At 41.7% G+C, this 15,342-nt stretch overlaps 1 protein-coding gene across 9 annotated transcripts in view; it reads left to right on the plus strand.

Annotated features, from left to right (window-relative positions):
- mcf2la (mcf.2 cell line derived transforming sequence-like a) overlaps window positions 1–13,721 on the plus strand; it is a 37,837-nt gene extending 24,116 nt beyond the window's left edge. For 8 of the 9 annotated variants that reach the window (XM_077512272.1, XM_077512273.1, XM_077512274.1 and 5 more), the window contains 25 exons: window positions 323–447; window positions 522–636; window positions 727–846; window positions 2,531–2,722; window positions 2,801–2,992; window positions 3,615–3,768; window positions 3,838–3,890; window positions 3,974–4,053; window positions 4,122–4,188; window positions 4,280–4,395; window positions 4,485–4,554; window positions 4,635–4,727; window positions 5,074–5,166; window positions 5,241–5,366; window positions 5,976–6,197; window positions 6,268–6,360; window positions 7,125–7,203; window positions 7,273–7,327; window positions 7,410–7,513; window positions 7,666–7,758; window positions 9,278–9,352; window positions 10,092–10,201; window positions 11,551–11,663; window positions 11,733–11,836; window positions 11,978–13,721. In XM_077512272.1, coding sequence (XP_077368398.1) covers window positions 323–447; window positions 522–636; window positions 727–846; window positions 2,531–2,722; window positions 2,801–2,992; window positions 3,615–3,768; window positions 3,838–3,890; window positions 3,974–4,053; window positions 4,122–4,188; window positions 4,280–4,395; window positions 4,485–4,554; window positions 4,635–4,727; window positions 5,074–5,166; window positions 5,241–5,366; window positions 5,976–6,197; window positions 6,268–6,360; window positions 7,125–7,203; window positions 7,273–7,327; window positions 7,410–7,513; window positions 7,666–7,758; window positions 9,278–9,352; window positions 10,092–10,201; window positions 11,551–11,663; window positions 11,733–11,836; window positions 11,978–12,057 — 2,724 coding nt within the window. In that variant the 3' untranslated portion in view covers window positions 12,058–13,721. The remainder of the gene's footprint in view (window positions 1–322; window positions 448–521; window positions 637–726; window positions 847–2,530; window positions 2,723–2,800; window positions 2,993–3,614; window positions 3,769–3,837; window positions 3,891–3,973; window positions 4,054–4,121; window positions 4,189–4,279; window positions 4,396–4,484; window positions 4,555–4,634; window positions 4,728–5,073; window positions 5,167–5,240; window positions 5,367–5,975; window positions 6,198–6,267; window positions 6,361–7,124; window positions 7,204–7,272; window positions 7,328–7,409; window positions 7,514–7,665; window positions 7,759–9,277; window positions 9,353–10,091; window positions 10,202–11,550; window positions 11,664–11,732; window positions 11,837–11,977) is intronic. The other variant, XM_077512275.1, reaches the window with a different exon arrangement.
- Window positions 13,722–15,342: the final 1,621 nt, after the last annotated feature.

Genomic DNA, 15,342 nt, shown 5'->3' on the forward strand with positions numbered 1-15,342 from the left:
GTGGAGGAACTCAATGTGTTTGTTTGCATTAGCAAGAATGTTCCTCAATATTAGTGTTATTAATGATAAGTGTTATTAGAGATTGTAGGTTGTTTATATGCACTGCTGTAAAGTACAGTATTGCGTGTATTTGTATTTTTTTTCTTAGTATGAGCTCACTTTTTTTTTTTACAATATTGTGACCTTTTTTTGTATCGCCAACCTCCCCACAATATCGTGATAATTATCGTATCGTCACCTTCATATCGTGATAATATCATATTGTGATGTTTGGATATCCCTAGTGGTTAATGCCTGATGTCTTAAACTGTTTGTGTTCCAGGAGGACCTCCAGGTGTCGCAATCTCAAGGCGCACGTCTGTTGGGCTGCATCAACGAGCCTTTTCAAACTAACACAGAATACAACATGACCCACGATGAGCTGGAGAACTTGGCCACCGTACAGCGGTAGGAGCAACTTGGTTGTGTGTGCATGTTGGATTTCTTCATTCCCTGCAGCGTCAGTCTCCTCCCACCCTCAGACTCTTGGGTCAACTGGATGAGACTGAGGCAGCATTTGATGATTTCTGGGAACGCCACCGGTCCAAGCTGGAACAGTGTTTGCAACTTCGCCATTTTGAGCAACACTTCCGTGAAGTGAGCTGAAACCAATTCAAACCCATGTTTGGCAAGAAAAAACCCCCAATTCTGTCGAATCATGCCTTGCTGTTGTGACGTCGCTCATAGGTGCGCTCCCAACTTGATGCAACGTCGGAGCGGTTATGCGGTTTCTCAGAGGTCAGCGTAAATCCCGCCCATGCCGAGCACGTCCTCCGCGAGCTCAGCAGTCACGAGGAAAAGGCCTGTGTAAGAGCACACGCACACGTTTGTCTTTGTACCTTACTGGGGACATCTCATTGACATCATGCATTTCCTAGCCCCTTATGCTAATATTAGCCATCACAACTTCTTTGACTAACCCCAACCAAAATCCAATTCAAATCTAAAACCAAGTCGACCCTCAAAAAGAGGTCTGAACTTGTGGGGCCCACCAAAATATCCCCACGCGGACAAGTGGTCCCCACAATGACAGTAAAAACTCGGAATATGGGCCCACTCATGGAGCAAGCACACACACACTGCTGAAACTCACACCTATAATTAACCTGCACTCGAAAAACAACTCAAAATGGGTCAAAAAGGGCCCGACACAATTTTTTGGGTTATTCACTTGACCCAAAAAGTTGGTTTAAATCAGGGGTGTCCAAACTTCATTTGAGGGCCAGATACAGAACATCTGGACAACGCAAGGGCCACATAATGTAATGAAGAGAAATTGGGTTTAGTCCTAAAAATTGTGCAAATAATTTATTTGTGTTTTTGCATATTTAGAAAAATGCTACAGTATATAAACTAATTTATTTGTAATATGACAGGAGGGTTATTATAGTTTTGGAATTTTTCATTTTAGTTAGTTTTTATTGGTTTTCCGGGTGGTTCTGTTACTTTTTATTAGTTTAGTTATTTAAAAAATGCTTAATTTTAGTTTACTTTGTTAGTTTCATGGGTGTGATGTCATCATTTTTTTAATTTTTGTTTTTTCATTAGTTTTAGTTAACTAAAATAACCTTTAATGGCACCTGTTTTTCGATACCCTCCCTTCTTACTTTGACCATCTCCAAACATTTTTGTTTTGTTTATTTTATTTGAATTGAGTCAAATGCCATTTTGTAGCAAATGTTGCGGGCCACCGAAAAATGGACGGCGGGCCGCAAATGGCCCCCGGGCCGTACTTTGGACACCACTGGTTTAAATGAATAACCTGCAAAAGACCCCCCCCCCCCAACAAACAAATTAATTAATTAATTAATTAAAAACAAAACAAAACAAAAACTTTGTGGGTTATTAATTTAATTTGACCCAAATATTTGGGTTTGGGTTGGCTAAATGGACTGACTATTTTGCAGTTGAAGTGGTTTGAGTAGAATGAAAAAAAAACAAAAAAAGAATAATTTTGGTGAATAATAGGTTGCTTTTCTTGTACACTTAAAGGCAGTGAGGATGTGAAACATGGTTGGTCAAGCATGTGTTGCATCACGTCGCCAGGTTACAAAAGTTGCAAAAGTCCCCTGAAATCTTGCACTTTATTCTTCAGTTAAATAACTCAGAAAGATGGGTTGGTCCATTCTTGACCCCGTTTGGGTTATTTTTGGCCCAACTGTTTTTAGAGTTGTGGTGGCTCGTTGCAGCTTACTGAAAGAAGAGATGAATTTAGGGGGAATATTTACAATGGCATTTGGATCTGACTTTTCTATGAAGGTTACTGTTTAATTTGGCTACCTATTTATAACGAACGCATTAGTTGCGTGGTTTAACATCTATTGTGGTTATTTTTTTTTAAAGGCTTTTATTTGTACCTCATTAGGGTTGCGTGAGGCCTGACTCCTCTCTCTCCTCATCAATGGACCTAACAAACGTGATTTTTGGAATGCGAGCGTAATCTGGAGTGCAAACCCAAAACACGCAAACGCTAATCAGATGCTTCAAACAGGACGTCCTGGACTACGCACTGTCGCTTGCCAGCGAAGGTGACGGCCTGATCGAGAACGCTCACTATGCGGAGGACTCCATTCGGCCAAAGTGTTGCGAGCTGAGGTCAGTGTGTGAGGAGATCACATCTACTCTGAGGGACAAGAAGAGCCTTCTTCTGACGGCGATGGAGCTCCACCATTCCCTGGAGAAGGTACTCTCTCTCCATGCACACACAAGCTGTATTTTTTCTGAGCGCATATGAAAGTGCATCACGGATTTGTTTGATCAGGCCTCCCGTTGGTGCGAAGAGGGAATTTTTCTGTTGGCGAGCCAGCCGGTGGACCGGTGTCAGTCTCAAGATGGAGCTGAGGCTGCTCTCCAGGAATTGGAGCGATACCTGGAAACCGCACCGCTTCACACCCTCATCGACTGCAGTGCCATCTGCTGCCAGTATGAGGCGGTGCTCACTACTCAGCTCAGGGTCAGTCAGTTGTATACTTGGTATTCTTCTCAGGATGTAGTGACATTATAAAAGGGATGGGAAAAAAAAAAAGATTAACTCATTCGTTCCCAAAAACGTAGAAATACATTCTATTTTAAATGTTTTGTGTCCCAGATGTATTCACATGTTTTTTTATGCTAGAGCATACAGAAGGCTCTCAACTGCAGAGAAGGGGTGAAGCAATGGTAGTTACTACAAAAACAGCCAGCAGGTGGCAGTGGAGTATAAGAGATCAACCAGTGCCATGTTGCAAACAAACTGATTTCCACACAATTCTAAACAGATTCTTGAATAATGATGAAAGTTAGCTATATTCTAACGCTAATTGCTGCAAAGTGGAATCGGATTATTTTTTTTTCCTGATGAAAGAAGAGACTCTAATCTTTCTTTTGGTAGGTTCCATGTTTTTATAGCAATAGAACACAATATTCTGTGGGCCTTGCAAAATCAGTCAAAATCCAGTAAAACAACCGGGAGCGAAGGGGGTTGCTTCAGTGAAAATGGCTGCGAGTGAATGAGTTAATGAACTTGGAAATAAATCTGAGAAAAAAAAAAAGAATAATCTCTATCATGATCCATTTTGATATCTGCCCTCCATCAGGACCAGGTAGAAAGAGTTTTCCAGAAGCAAAGCTCCGTCCAGGAGATGTTCGAGAAGCGACGCGTCAGCCTAAAAAAACTTGCCGCCAAACAGACACGACCAGTCCAGCCAGTGGCTCCAAGACCGGAAGTCAAATCTCCACAGACGTCTCCCAGTATGTTTTCAAGATGACGATGTCATCAAAGACATTGATCAGTTTTTTTCAACCTTTTCTGTGTCTCAGATCAACAGAGAAAAGAGAGGAGATACTCGGCAGATAATGCCCTCTGCAGAAAGGTAAATGCTTGTTGTCCCGTCACGGCTGAATGTGACACGTTGGAAACTTTTGAGAGTCCACTGAGAAAGTGTCTTTTGTCCAGGTGGAGTCTCCCGTGCGCAACGGTGGCACCAGACATGCCTCCCTTTCCGAGGAAGACGAAAACCTGGCTGTGCTTCGACGGTGAGGCGTTTATCTTGTCTGCCTGGACAAAAAAAAAAATCAATAAAATCACATTTTGTGTTTTCTAGTCACGTGATGAATGAACTGCTGGAGACCGAGAGAGCGTATGTGGAGGAGCTTCTGTGCGTTTTAGAGGTGAGCTTCCTCGTGTGGCTCTACCACAGCTGTACAGCTGACGATACGATCACATAACGGACTTTGAATAATGGCGGTCGTGTTGCTGCAGGGCTACGCGGCAGAGATGGACAACCCCTCAATGGCTCACCTCATTCCAAGTACGCTGCTGAGTAAGAAGGACATCCTGTTTGGGAACATGTCCGAAATCTATCAGTTTCATAAAAGGTACTTTTTTGTTTGTTTGCTTTTAAAGAGGACTTGCATTTGTGTACTTCCTGTATGTATCGTAACCATGACTGATATTTAATTTTTAGGACATTTCTGAAGGAATTGGAGGCTTACACAAACTGTCCTGAACTTGTGGGCCGCTGCTTTTTAGAAAGAGTAAGCACTCTTTGGTTTTGAACAAAAGGATGCAAGGATCACCGTTGAAGAAAAACAAACTGGTTGTTCTCTCTGCCCAGATGAAGGACCTACAGATCTATGAAGCTTACTGCCAGAATAAACCTCGCTCGGAGAGCTTGTGGCGGCAGTGCTCGGATTGTGCCTTCTTCCAGGTTCCAAAGCCCGATTTTGTATTTTATTTGGTTGGAACATCCACTCAGTGGACACAACATTCTGTCTTTACAATTTGCGTCTGCGGATCCATTTTCACAATGATAAATCTCGTGCCACTATCGAATGTTTTTAGAATTGATTAATATATTGATTATTCAATCAAACGACTAATCTGATTCATTTTTTAAGTTTGCATTAAAGAGTATCACAAAAGCATTTTTTTTTTCACTGATTACTGTTTATAAAGCAGTGATACTGGGCCTTTAATGTACAATCGCTCACTGCGCTAATAAGCCTCTTTTTTTTTTTTTCCTTTTTTTTGGGGGGGGGGGGGGGGGGCACCAGGAGTGTCAGAAAAAGCTGGAACATAAACTTGGATTAGACTCCTACCTCCTTAAACCCGTCCAGAGAATCACAAAGTACCAGCTGCTGCTGAAGGTGAGCTGCCTTCATGTCGTCATCACATGTGGCGGAGGAGACCGGCTGTGCTTCCCTGTTTTTGTGTTTTGCAGGAGTTGTTAAAGTACAGTAAAGGTTGCGATGGCTGCGACGACCTGCAGGAAGCTCTCTCCTCCATTTTGGGCATCCTGAAAGCTGTCAACGACTCCATGCACCTGATTGCCATCACAGGATACGAGGTCTGATTACATTTGTTTTGTTTTTTTAACTCACTGAAGTTTGCTCCCAGCTGTTTGAATGGATTTTGACTGATGTTGCAAGGACCACAGAATATTGTGTTCTATTACTATAAAAAGATGGAACCTACCAAAAAAAGATTAGGGTCTCTTCTGCCATCCAGAAAAAAAAAGTATGTTTGTATGTGTTTCTGTTTTGCAGCAATTAGCATTAGAATATAGCTAAGTTTCATCATTATTCACAAACTTGTTTAAAACATTGGGGAAAAGAGCTTGCTGCCACACCGCCCTGGTTGATCTCTTATACTCTACTGACACCTGCTGTCTGTTTATTTATTTATTTTATTTTTTTGGGTAATAACTACCACTGCTTTAAGCCACCTCTTCAGGTCAGAAGCTGCATCAAAGCTTTATATAACATTTAAAAAAAAAAAAAAAAAAAAATTTAAAAAAGTGTATACATATGTTTTTGGGAGTGAATGACAAAGTATTAAAAAACACATTTATAAGTTTTTTGGGATTGAATGAGTTAATATATACATTTTTCAAAATTTCATCTTCGACTTTCTGTGCATTCTGTGAGTGAGAGTGTTTCTTCTCTTCTTATTTCAGGGTAACCTCTCAGTGCTGGGTCGCCTGCTGATGCAAGGCTCCTTCAGCATGTGGACGGAGCACAAGAAAGGTCATGCCAAGGTCAAGGACCTGGCCAGGTTCAAGCCCATGCAGAGGCATCTGTTCTTGCATGAGAAGGCCCTGCTCTTCTGCAAGAAGAGGGATGAGAATGGCGAGGGATACGAAAAAGCTCCGTCTTACAGCTTCAAGCACTCCCTCAACGTGAGCCACGTACAGAATCGCACGTATTTCGTGTTGCTAAGCTCACGTTTCCGCTCCGTTTCCCAATCAGATGAGTGCGGTGGGAATTACGGAGAATGCGAAAGGAGACAACAAGAAGTTTGAGGTTTGGTGTAATTCAAGAGAGGAAGTTTTTATTGTCCAGGTAAGCTTTATCGTTCTGGAAAAGAAATCATAACTAAGCAAATAGATTCGAAAGTGTTAAGTTCTGTAGCTCATAATCATCAAGTTCATCATCTTTTTTTTTTTTTTCTTTTTTTTTTGAACTAGCATACTACATATAGTACTAGATAGGGCTGCTCGATTATGAATAAATAATAATCACGATTATTTTAGAAGCAATTGAAATCACAATTATAAAAACTTTTATTTTTTGGTACAAAACAAGAAAATGTTTAAGCATTTAAAAATAGTAAAACTTTAAAAAAACAAACAAAAAACCCCCACTATAATTATGTAATTTCCTTTTGGACCAAACAGAATGTATAATAATTATATTTATGTATGTATTTATTTATTTATGTTGACAAAAACTTGAAGTTTGAGTGCAGGATCTTTTTGTTTTTTTTGTTTTTTTTTTGGACAAAACGAGAAAATGTTCAAGCGTAAAAAACAAAACAAATATAAAATACAGTATTAAGACAAATTAAATTATTTGAAACACTATAATTATGGAGTGTAATAATTGAAATTGTAATTGAATTTCGATTAATTGCGCAGCCCTAGTACTAGAGTATTTTGGAGTTTTAAGAACTATACAATCTTCGATGAGACTAAACCATGCTTTTTGTATGTTATTCACATCAATCATACATTTTACATGATCACAATTGTTTCAATAAAACATTTTTTCCTTAATGACTTTTTCAACCTGAACCCTATATTGAAATGTTTTGTTTGTTTGTTTAGGCGCCAACGCCTGAGATCAAAACATCGTGGGTGAATGAGATCCGCAAAGTTCTCACCCAGCAGCTGAAAGCCTGCAGAGGTACCGCCAACACTTCACTCATTGGCAAAGCCGATCTGCTTGTAAGCTTTTTGGTTCCCTCGTTTGTAGATGCCAGCCAGCAGAAGAGCTGTGAGCCCCCAAACCAAACCACCAACTCACTCAGGTCAGTAGTGTGGGTCGCTCCACACGTCACTTGTTAAACCTTCAAAGTGTGGTGGTGACTCGATTTTGCCGTTTTAACACAGCCCCTTTCGGAGCAGCAGTCAAAAGAACCAGAAGAAGCAGGAGGACAAGAAGGCGGACGCGAACCCCGTGTCCGACAACAGCTCGTCGCTTCCCAAACACAAAGGTGAAAACTCTTGATGGCATCGAGGGCCTGATTTCAAGCTGCTTCGTTATCCTGAACTGATCTTGTGATCCCGCTCTTCCCTTCACCACCTCATCTATCGCGTCTTCTTCTGTGACCGTCTTGCCTCCCATATATCAACTCATTGCTTGCAGATGAGATGGTGACAAGTCCGACCGCCGACAGGTCCTCCGTGGCTAAAAAGCGTTTTACTTTGCAGGGCTTCAGTAATCTCAAGAGTCCAAAAGGTAACAAGATAAATCTTGACTGGCCTTTTTAGAGACGCGCCGCAGACGCTGTAATGATTCAATTTAATTCAAGTTTATTTAGAGAGCGTCAAATCACAAGTTAACAGAAGTCTCAGCACGATTAGTATGAAACATAGCATAACTGTGCTATGACAATTCATGGTTTTGACGCAACCACAATTAATTATGAAGAACGTTCACGATGTTTGGAGGAGTGTCGTACACGCATCAGCTCACTGCTGCGCTCTGTTCCGTACGCAAATAAAAATAATTTGTTCACATTAGAAATCTGACAATAGCCGAGTCTGTAAAATCTGACCTGTGTTATGGAGGGGCATGGCTGTGCACTCAACAAATTACAGCCTAATTGGCACATTTGACACCGATATGTCTGTTACAGTATTAAATCTGTTACACTGTTAAATCTGATGTATCTTGATGACAGGGTTACAGTCTGATCCAAATTCACTGCAGTCTCACTGTTTAAGACACTGAAAGTTGCCATCTTTTTCGATACTTTAGCCCAAGGGTGTCAAACATACGGCCCGCGGGCCGGATCAGGCCCGCAAAGGGGTTTAATCCGGCCCACGAGACGACTTTGTAAAGTTAAAAAAAATAAAAAAAATTCTAATCATAGACAAACATAAATGTGTTAAATACGACACAAATTCAATTACTGGTAACACAAATACATATGACAAGGATTAGGGGCTCGACACACGGGAGGCGACGTCGCTCGCTCGCCATTCATTTCCTATGGAAGCAAGGCGGCAAGGCGAAAATCGCCTTCACATTCGTGCTTGTGAAAAATCGCGGTCCGTGACAGACATCCAAAACAAACTGAGCACACAAAACCGTGCTGCCGAACCACACAATAACGAAAAAGAAAAAAAAAAAAATATAGGAAAAAAAAAAACTCAAAAAGGTCTGATCAGACAGTAATTTCTTCAAGTTATTAAATTCCATGAAACATGTTCAACTTTTGTCGCGTCGCCGATTTCATCGACGAACCAATGAACGCATGAATGCATGCTAGACAGTGCGATACGCGGCAAAATGGGAGGATCTAATTTTAGCAGTGTCCGACCACCCAGTTTTAAATGATACTTCACGCAATGATCCGTGACGTGGACAGGACACTTAGCAACAATAGTTCAGTTAATTCCAGTAATATATTGTGAGTCTTCATCCTCGAACTATGTAGTGGGACGTCCGTTTACAATGATTCCCTCCAATTTATTAGCCAATCAAATCTGTTGTCAACAAGCCGCGCGAGACGGTGACGTCAGTCGCTGCCGTCGTCGCCTCCCGTGTGTGCAGTTTGACATGGGAGGCGACGCGATACGTAATTCGCCGTCGCCCGTGTGTCGAGCCCCTAAAATACCAAGTATCTCAGTCATGCTTTGACCTCTAGTGGCCATAATGCAGAATTGCATGAATCCGTGTAGTTTGTGCTAAAAACCAAATTGATTCTTGTTGTCTGTATCTGTCTGCTCCTTCACTCTCCTTGCCTGTTCAGGCTCGGGCATGAGCCCCGAGCACAGTGCCAAGCACCACTTGGCCAAGAGTGACCCGACTCCGTGTGGGTTCAAAGGTAGAATGTTGTCTCATTATTCAGCAGGGTGTCATCTGTCTTTCCATGCTTCAAACATTTGAGACTCTTCTTGTTGTGTCTGTTTTCATCATCTTGTGTTTTCAACACACTGCGGTTGGCGACTGGCTTTGGTGTTGGAATGGGCACATCCATAATTAGAGGGACCGACACTTCACATTGTCTTGTGTATAATTATTATCCACAGGTCGGAATCATCATCATCATCATCATGTTTTGTAATTTGTGGCGTTTTTGTCCGTTTTCCACGGAGAAGGCTTCTCTTAATTTTTGCTGGCTCTTTGTCCTTGTCTAGCCCCTCACATCAGTCTGAGCAAAGTCAAATGGGCCAGTGCCTCTAGTCTGTTGCAGAGCAAGCGGCGAGGTACAGAGCAGCCATTGTGGGCTTTTGCTGTGACTTGCTGTGCTCGTTGTTTGACTTTGTCAAAATGTGGCCCAAATTCAGGGCTCTAGCGTGGATCATATTTTGGGCTATTGCTACAAGAGGCACAATGCCGGCAAATGTTGCACACATCATGTTCTCGTGTGCCATTCTATCACTTCTTTAAAAAGTTCTTAAACACAAATGACAAGCACAACGGAAACGTGGTGCTGCTGTTGTCCTCTCAAATCAGCAAATATTTGACTAGTTATCAACTGAGACAACATTTGCAGCTAATTAAATATGCTGCTTTTTTTTTTCTAATACAAAGCTCTCATGCAAGCTCACACCTTCTTACAGGTTGGGCCAAAGTGTCGCTCTCGGTGGATGCCTCCGAGGAGAACGATGGCTACTCCAGTGGCGAGGAGCCGTTGAACTCTGACGCTGAGGATGATGCAGGACAGAAGCTGGTGAGAATTGCAAAAATTGGTGCGCTGCGGGGATACCTGGAACTCTTTTACTGCCACACGTTATCAAAAACAAACAAAACAAAAACAAATTTTCGAGCATTTTAACTCATCTTTCAAGGCAAACAGAATTTGTGTTCTTTTACTACATATACAACGTGGGTGCTACTCCGGTCTCCACCCACATTCCAAAGACATGCATGGCAGGTTAATTGGGCGCTCCGAATTGTCCCTAGGTGTGCGTGTTAGTGTGGATGGTTGTTCGTCTCTGTGTGCCCTGCGATTGGTTGGCAACCAGTCCAGGGTGTCCCTCGCCTACTGCCCAGAGCCAGCTGAGATAGGCGCCAGCAGCCCCCGTGACCCTTGTGAGGAATAAGCGGTCAAGAAAATGGATGGATGGATGGACAACGTGGGTGCCACATGAAAGATCACATTCCATTCTTTCATGAGAAAAAAAATGTATGTTTCTACCTTATTCCGTGCTTTAGTAATCACCATTTGAAAATAGGTCATTTGAGTGACATTGAGCGAAAATTGAAAAGATAAGGAAAAAAAAAAAAGCTTTTTGTGAAACGATATTTTTTTTTCCCACAACAGTGAAACTAATTTTTTTTTTTTTTGTGATGCTCTGTGAATTGGGTCTAATGTTACAAAGGCTTTGACCATTCACATCATTGTTGAAAACATTATATTTCGTCAGATTCCGTCATGTTTCATTGCAATTTTATACATTGGCAGCCCATTGAAAAAAAGAGATACAATCCTGCCATCTGCTGGCCATAGTTTGTTGATGTTTTTGTTTTCACAACCCATTAACCAGGCAGCGCTGCACTTAGATGATGTACTTTCCTTTGATTAAAAAAAACAAAAACAAAAAACGTATTTGACGTCATTTAACGTTTATGGCAGCATACATCGTGATTTTACTAATTATTAACTTTTCTACCGCCAAAAATGTTTAATAACATAAACGTTAAATTAACGTTTAATAAACGTTAAATGACGTCAATTAAGTTATTAATTTTATTTTTTTTCTCAGTGAAACGTCTAAGTGCAGTGCTGCCTGGTCAATGTGTTGTGGAATCAAAAACACCCACTCACTATGGCCAGCAGATGGAAGCATTGTATCTCTTTTCGTGAATGATCAAAGCCTTTGTCATATCATAGTTTTGTTTTTGTTTTTTTGATCACGTGTGGCAGTAAAAGAGTCAAAGGTTTTTGCCGGTCATAGACAATCTGTTTTGGGACACTATCTCCAAATTGCATATGAGCTCAGGCATGTTAAGATAGTAATGAAGTAGACAAGAACCTGCTTTGTATGGTTTTTGACTCAAAGAAGATTGTCTTTTTAGATTCCAGGGAAGTACACGGTGGTAGCAGACTCGGAGAAGGCGGGACCTCAGGAGCTGTCAGTCAAGAGCGGAGATGTGGTGCAGCTCGTCAGAGAGGGAGAGGACGGCCAGTGGTAAAAAAGTCTCGTAATGCAGTTTTCGTTGCTCCTCCGCAGCCGACGGCAAACGTTGTTCCCGCGCAGGTTCGTCAGGAATCTTCGCAGCAGCAAGGAGGGCTGGATGGCGCACGCAAACCTGCTCACCTTAATATCGGAGTCCAAGTCCTCGCAGTCGCTCAGCAGCTCAGGTCGGGCTCAGTCATCAGTTCACACTGTGTGCATTGAATTTAATTTTGTTGTGTGCGTGCGTTTTTTTTTTTTGTTTTGTTTTGTTTTTTTTTCTAGTCCAGACCATTGCATTCTGAATTAAAATTGAATTTATCCTGCAGATGACAGCGTGTCGGGAAACCTTAGCACGTCCTCCAGCTGCAGTGAGACCTACACCAGCTTCTCAGACATCAAACCCTGACCCGGCCAGCGCCGCGGACGGAAAACCACGTGAGATGGTCGCCAGTGTTTTAGCTGAGCGTCACACGTCTCTGTATGTTCACTTATGTAGCACTAATGTGGACATGCCTCAAGAATGCTCGATTGTTATCGCGTCCCGCCGCCTGGCAGTGAGTCGCAGCCAGCGAGAAAAAGCAGAGGCATCAAGAGTCCGCAAAAAACGTCCATCCGAATAAGGCTTCTCTGATGTTTGCAGCCGTTCCCATCAACGTTGAATGCCACGCCGCTGGAAGCACCGGCGCCATCTGGTGGTCAGGCATGCTTTTTTTTTTTTTTTAACCTTCCACAAAGCAATCCGAGAGGACGTGGACCTTGTTCCGTATGAGAGAGCTCGCCGGGCTCACCTCTCAGCTGCTCTGGATTAACCTCGGAGGCAGCACGCGGGGGCTGGCAGGTGTGGCCGCATTCCAGCCCCACTTGGACTCGTCTTTTTAAGCGTGCACATTCTTCAACATATACATGCAAATATGTTTTCAGAACAAATCACACGTGCTCGTGTCGCATACGCAAAACGGCATAGCTTAAGTCCACTCAAAGATTTTTTTTTTTCAGGTTCTGTTTACTTATCTCTGGTTTGCACTTTGCAAAACAAAAAACAAAAACAAAAAACAGGCTTTGTCCCATTGTGCTGCTCCCAGCCCAACTCAGGCATGTGACCGTCGTCACTTCTCTCCAAGCAAGTAGACCAAGACCGGCTCAGCTCGTTTGTCCCATCGGCCTGACAACCATCTTCGACAGCGCCGCCATATAACTTGGCGGCCGGGCGCACGCAAAAATGTTTATTTTTATGCGCGAGATACACGGCAAGGATTATGGCGCACCACACCTTGCGACAACATTAGGATGATTAAAGTTTTGCCACCCTCAACGGTGACGAATGCTTCTTACCTTGTTTGCTATGGGCAGACATTTTTACAACCTTCTATTTTTACTGTACTCGCATCACATGGTTTTTTTGTGGCACCTAAATCCAGTGCAGCTCGCTACTGCGGTAAAAGCAGCCCCACCTGTTTATTGCGTGGAATCAGGTCTGTCTTGTGACAATTATCAGTGTTCTTGATGTTTTTTTGGTTGAGAATCACTTTTTCAGTCCAGTGTAATTGTCCGGCACAGGCTGCATGTCTGGGTACGTTGTTGTTCTCATAAAAGCTACAAAAAAAAAACAAAAAACTGGCTGCCGCTGAAATATAGAATTGTTCGCTCTTGTACTGTGCTCTGTCAAATACCTCACCTAATTCTCTCGTGCTTTGCGAGTCATGTCGAGAATATCTTTTGTGAGTCTCTTCCCCCAGAAGACGTTTTACCAGCCATTGTTGTGCATGTTGGAGTATTTATTTTCTGCCCTCATAACGAAAGCTGACACAAGCACTAAAGTTGTTAGTGTTTGATCACAGACACACGATTATTTGTACTGTCAACATGGAGCCGGAGAGATTGTGTTTATATTTTGTACTTTCTTTTTTTACACAGCACATTGCAGCAACCACAATCTTTATTTTCCTACTGTATATCTACTGATTATGGCATTGATTTAAAAAGCTATTAGAAGTGTATATTTGTAAATATGTAATTCTGTATTGTATGTAAAATCAGAAGCAGTTTTAATAAAGTCAGATGGTTTCCTTTTTTTTATTTTTGTTTTTCATTCGAGCAATTAATGCCAGTTAACCACATTAATCCACATCTTATCTTCATTCGGGTCGCAGGTGAGCTGGAGCCTACCTCAACTTGCTTTTTGCGTGAAAGGCAGGGTACATCCTGGACTGGTCGCCAGCCTGCTGCGGAGCACGTCCTATAGAGACAAATAACCATTTCACTTTCACATTTGCGCCAACTGACAATTTAATGTCTTCAATTGGCCTAAGAAATGTGTTTGGAATGTGGGCGGAAGCTAGAATGCTGGAGCTTGTGTAAAACCAGGATTCAAACCACAACGTCAGAACTGTGATGTGCTAACCAGTGGCTCAGTCATGCTAATGACCACAGTTATCGTTTGCTAAATGTCTAAAAAAGATTATTGATAATCCTGTGATTTGATGTGTATCTCGTTATATAAGGTACAATATTACAATATGAAGTTTATTTTAAAAGAGAACGATGAGGTTCAATTTAGTGTAACCCACCGCCTACTGCCCGAAGCCAGCTGGGATAGGCTCCAGCACTCCCCGCGACCCTTGTGAGGAGCAAGCGGTTAAGAAAATGGATGGATGGATGAACTTGTCGGTACTGTGGATGTGGCATTTCCTACAAAAAAATATATATTACTCTCCGTAACAGACGATTTGATAAATATCTTGTGGTGACCTTGGATATTTAACTCTTTGACTGCCAGACATTATCCAAAAAACAACCCCAACAGTGCCAGCCGATTTCGAGCATTTTCACTCATCTTTAAAGGCAAACAAAATATTGTGCGCTACGACTACATAAACATAAAAAAAAAAGTATGTTTCTACCTTATTCTGCTCATTAGTAATCACCATTTGAAAATAGGTAATTTGATTGACATTGAAAAGATACTTTTTTTTTTCTTTTTCTTTTTTGTGCGTATGTGCGTGCGTGTATGTGTGCGTGCCTGCGTGTGAATTCGTGTAAATTTGTAACCTGAATTTTTCTGGTTGTAAGCAGAAAATTTAGGGGCACACACTGTAAATGGACTTGCAAAGTAAAAATTCATCCCACTCATTTCACTATATTACTGATATTTGTCCTGAAGTGTAGTGTGGAGCACAAGTTAGTCAATGTCAAACTACTCAACAATAGCAATTATTTTAAAAAATAATAATCATCGTTAAGAAAGAAAGAAAGAAATCAGCAAATGCTGGTTGCACTGGTGTGAGCTGATGAAAATATTTGCATTGTCTCAAATTTTAGGGCCAAAATCTCAGATTACGTGGATGTGCGTGCGTGTGCGCACGCGCGTGCGTGTCTATCAATGAAGTAATGAACATTTATCGGATAGCGTCACAATGCAATCAGGTGCAACCTAAAAATATTGCGAGCGTGTGAAAAAAACAAAAATAAAAAATCCACATGAATGATACTAACCATTTAAAAAAAAAAAAAAAGAAATTAAAATAATCAATTTTATATCTTATTTACAATGTGTTATATTTAGGACAATTAAAAAAACAAAACAAAAGTCGAGCAGTGTGATGGTGAACGAGAGACGAGACTGACCGCGGTTGCAAAGCTAGCTGTCATGCGAAATCTAACCAGAAGTGACGTAATACCACAGTAAAAGCAT

This window comes from Festucalex cinctus, chromosome 2 (genome assembly GCF_051991245.1).
Source record: "Festucalex cinctus isolate MCC-2025b chromosome 2, RoL_Fcin_1.0, whole genome shotgun sequence".
NCBI lineage: Eukaryota > Metazoa > Chordata > Actinopteri > Syngnathiformes > Syngnathidae > Festucalex > Festucalex cinctus.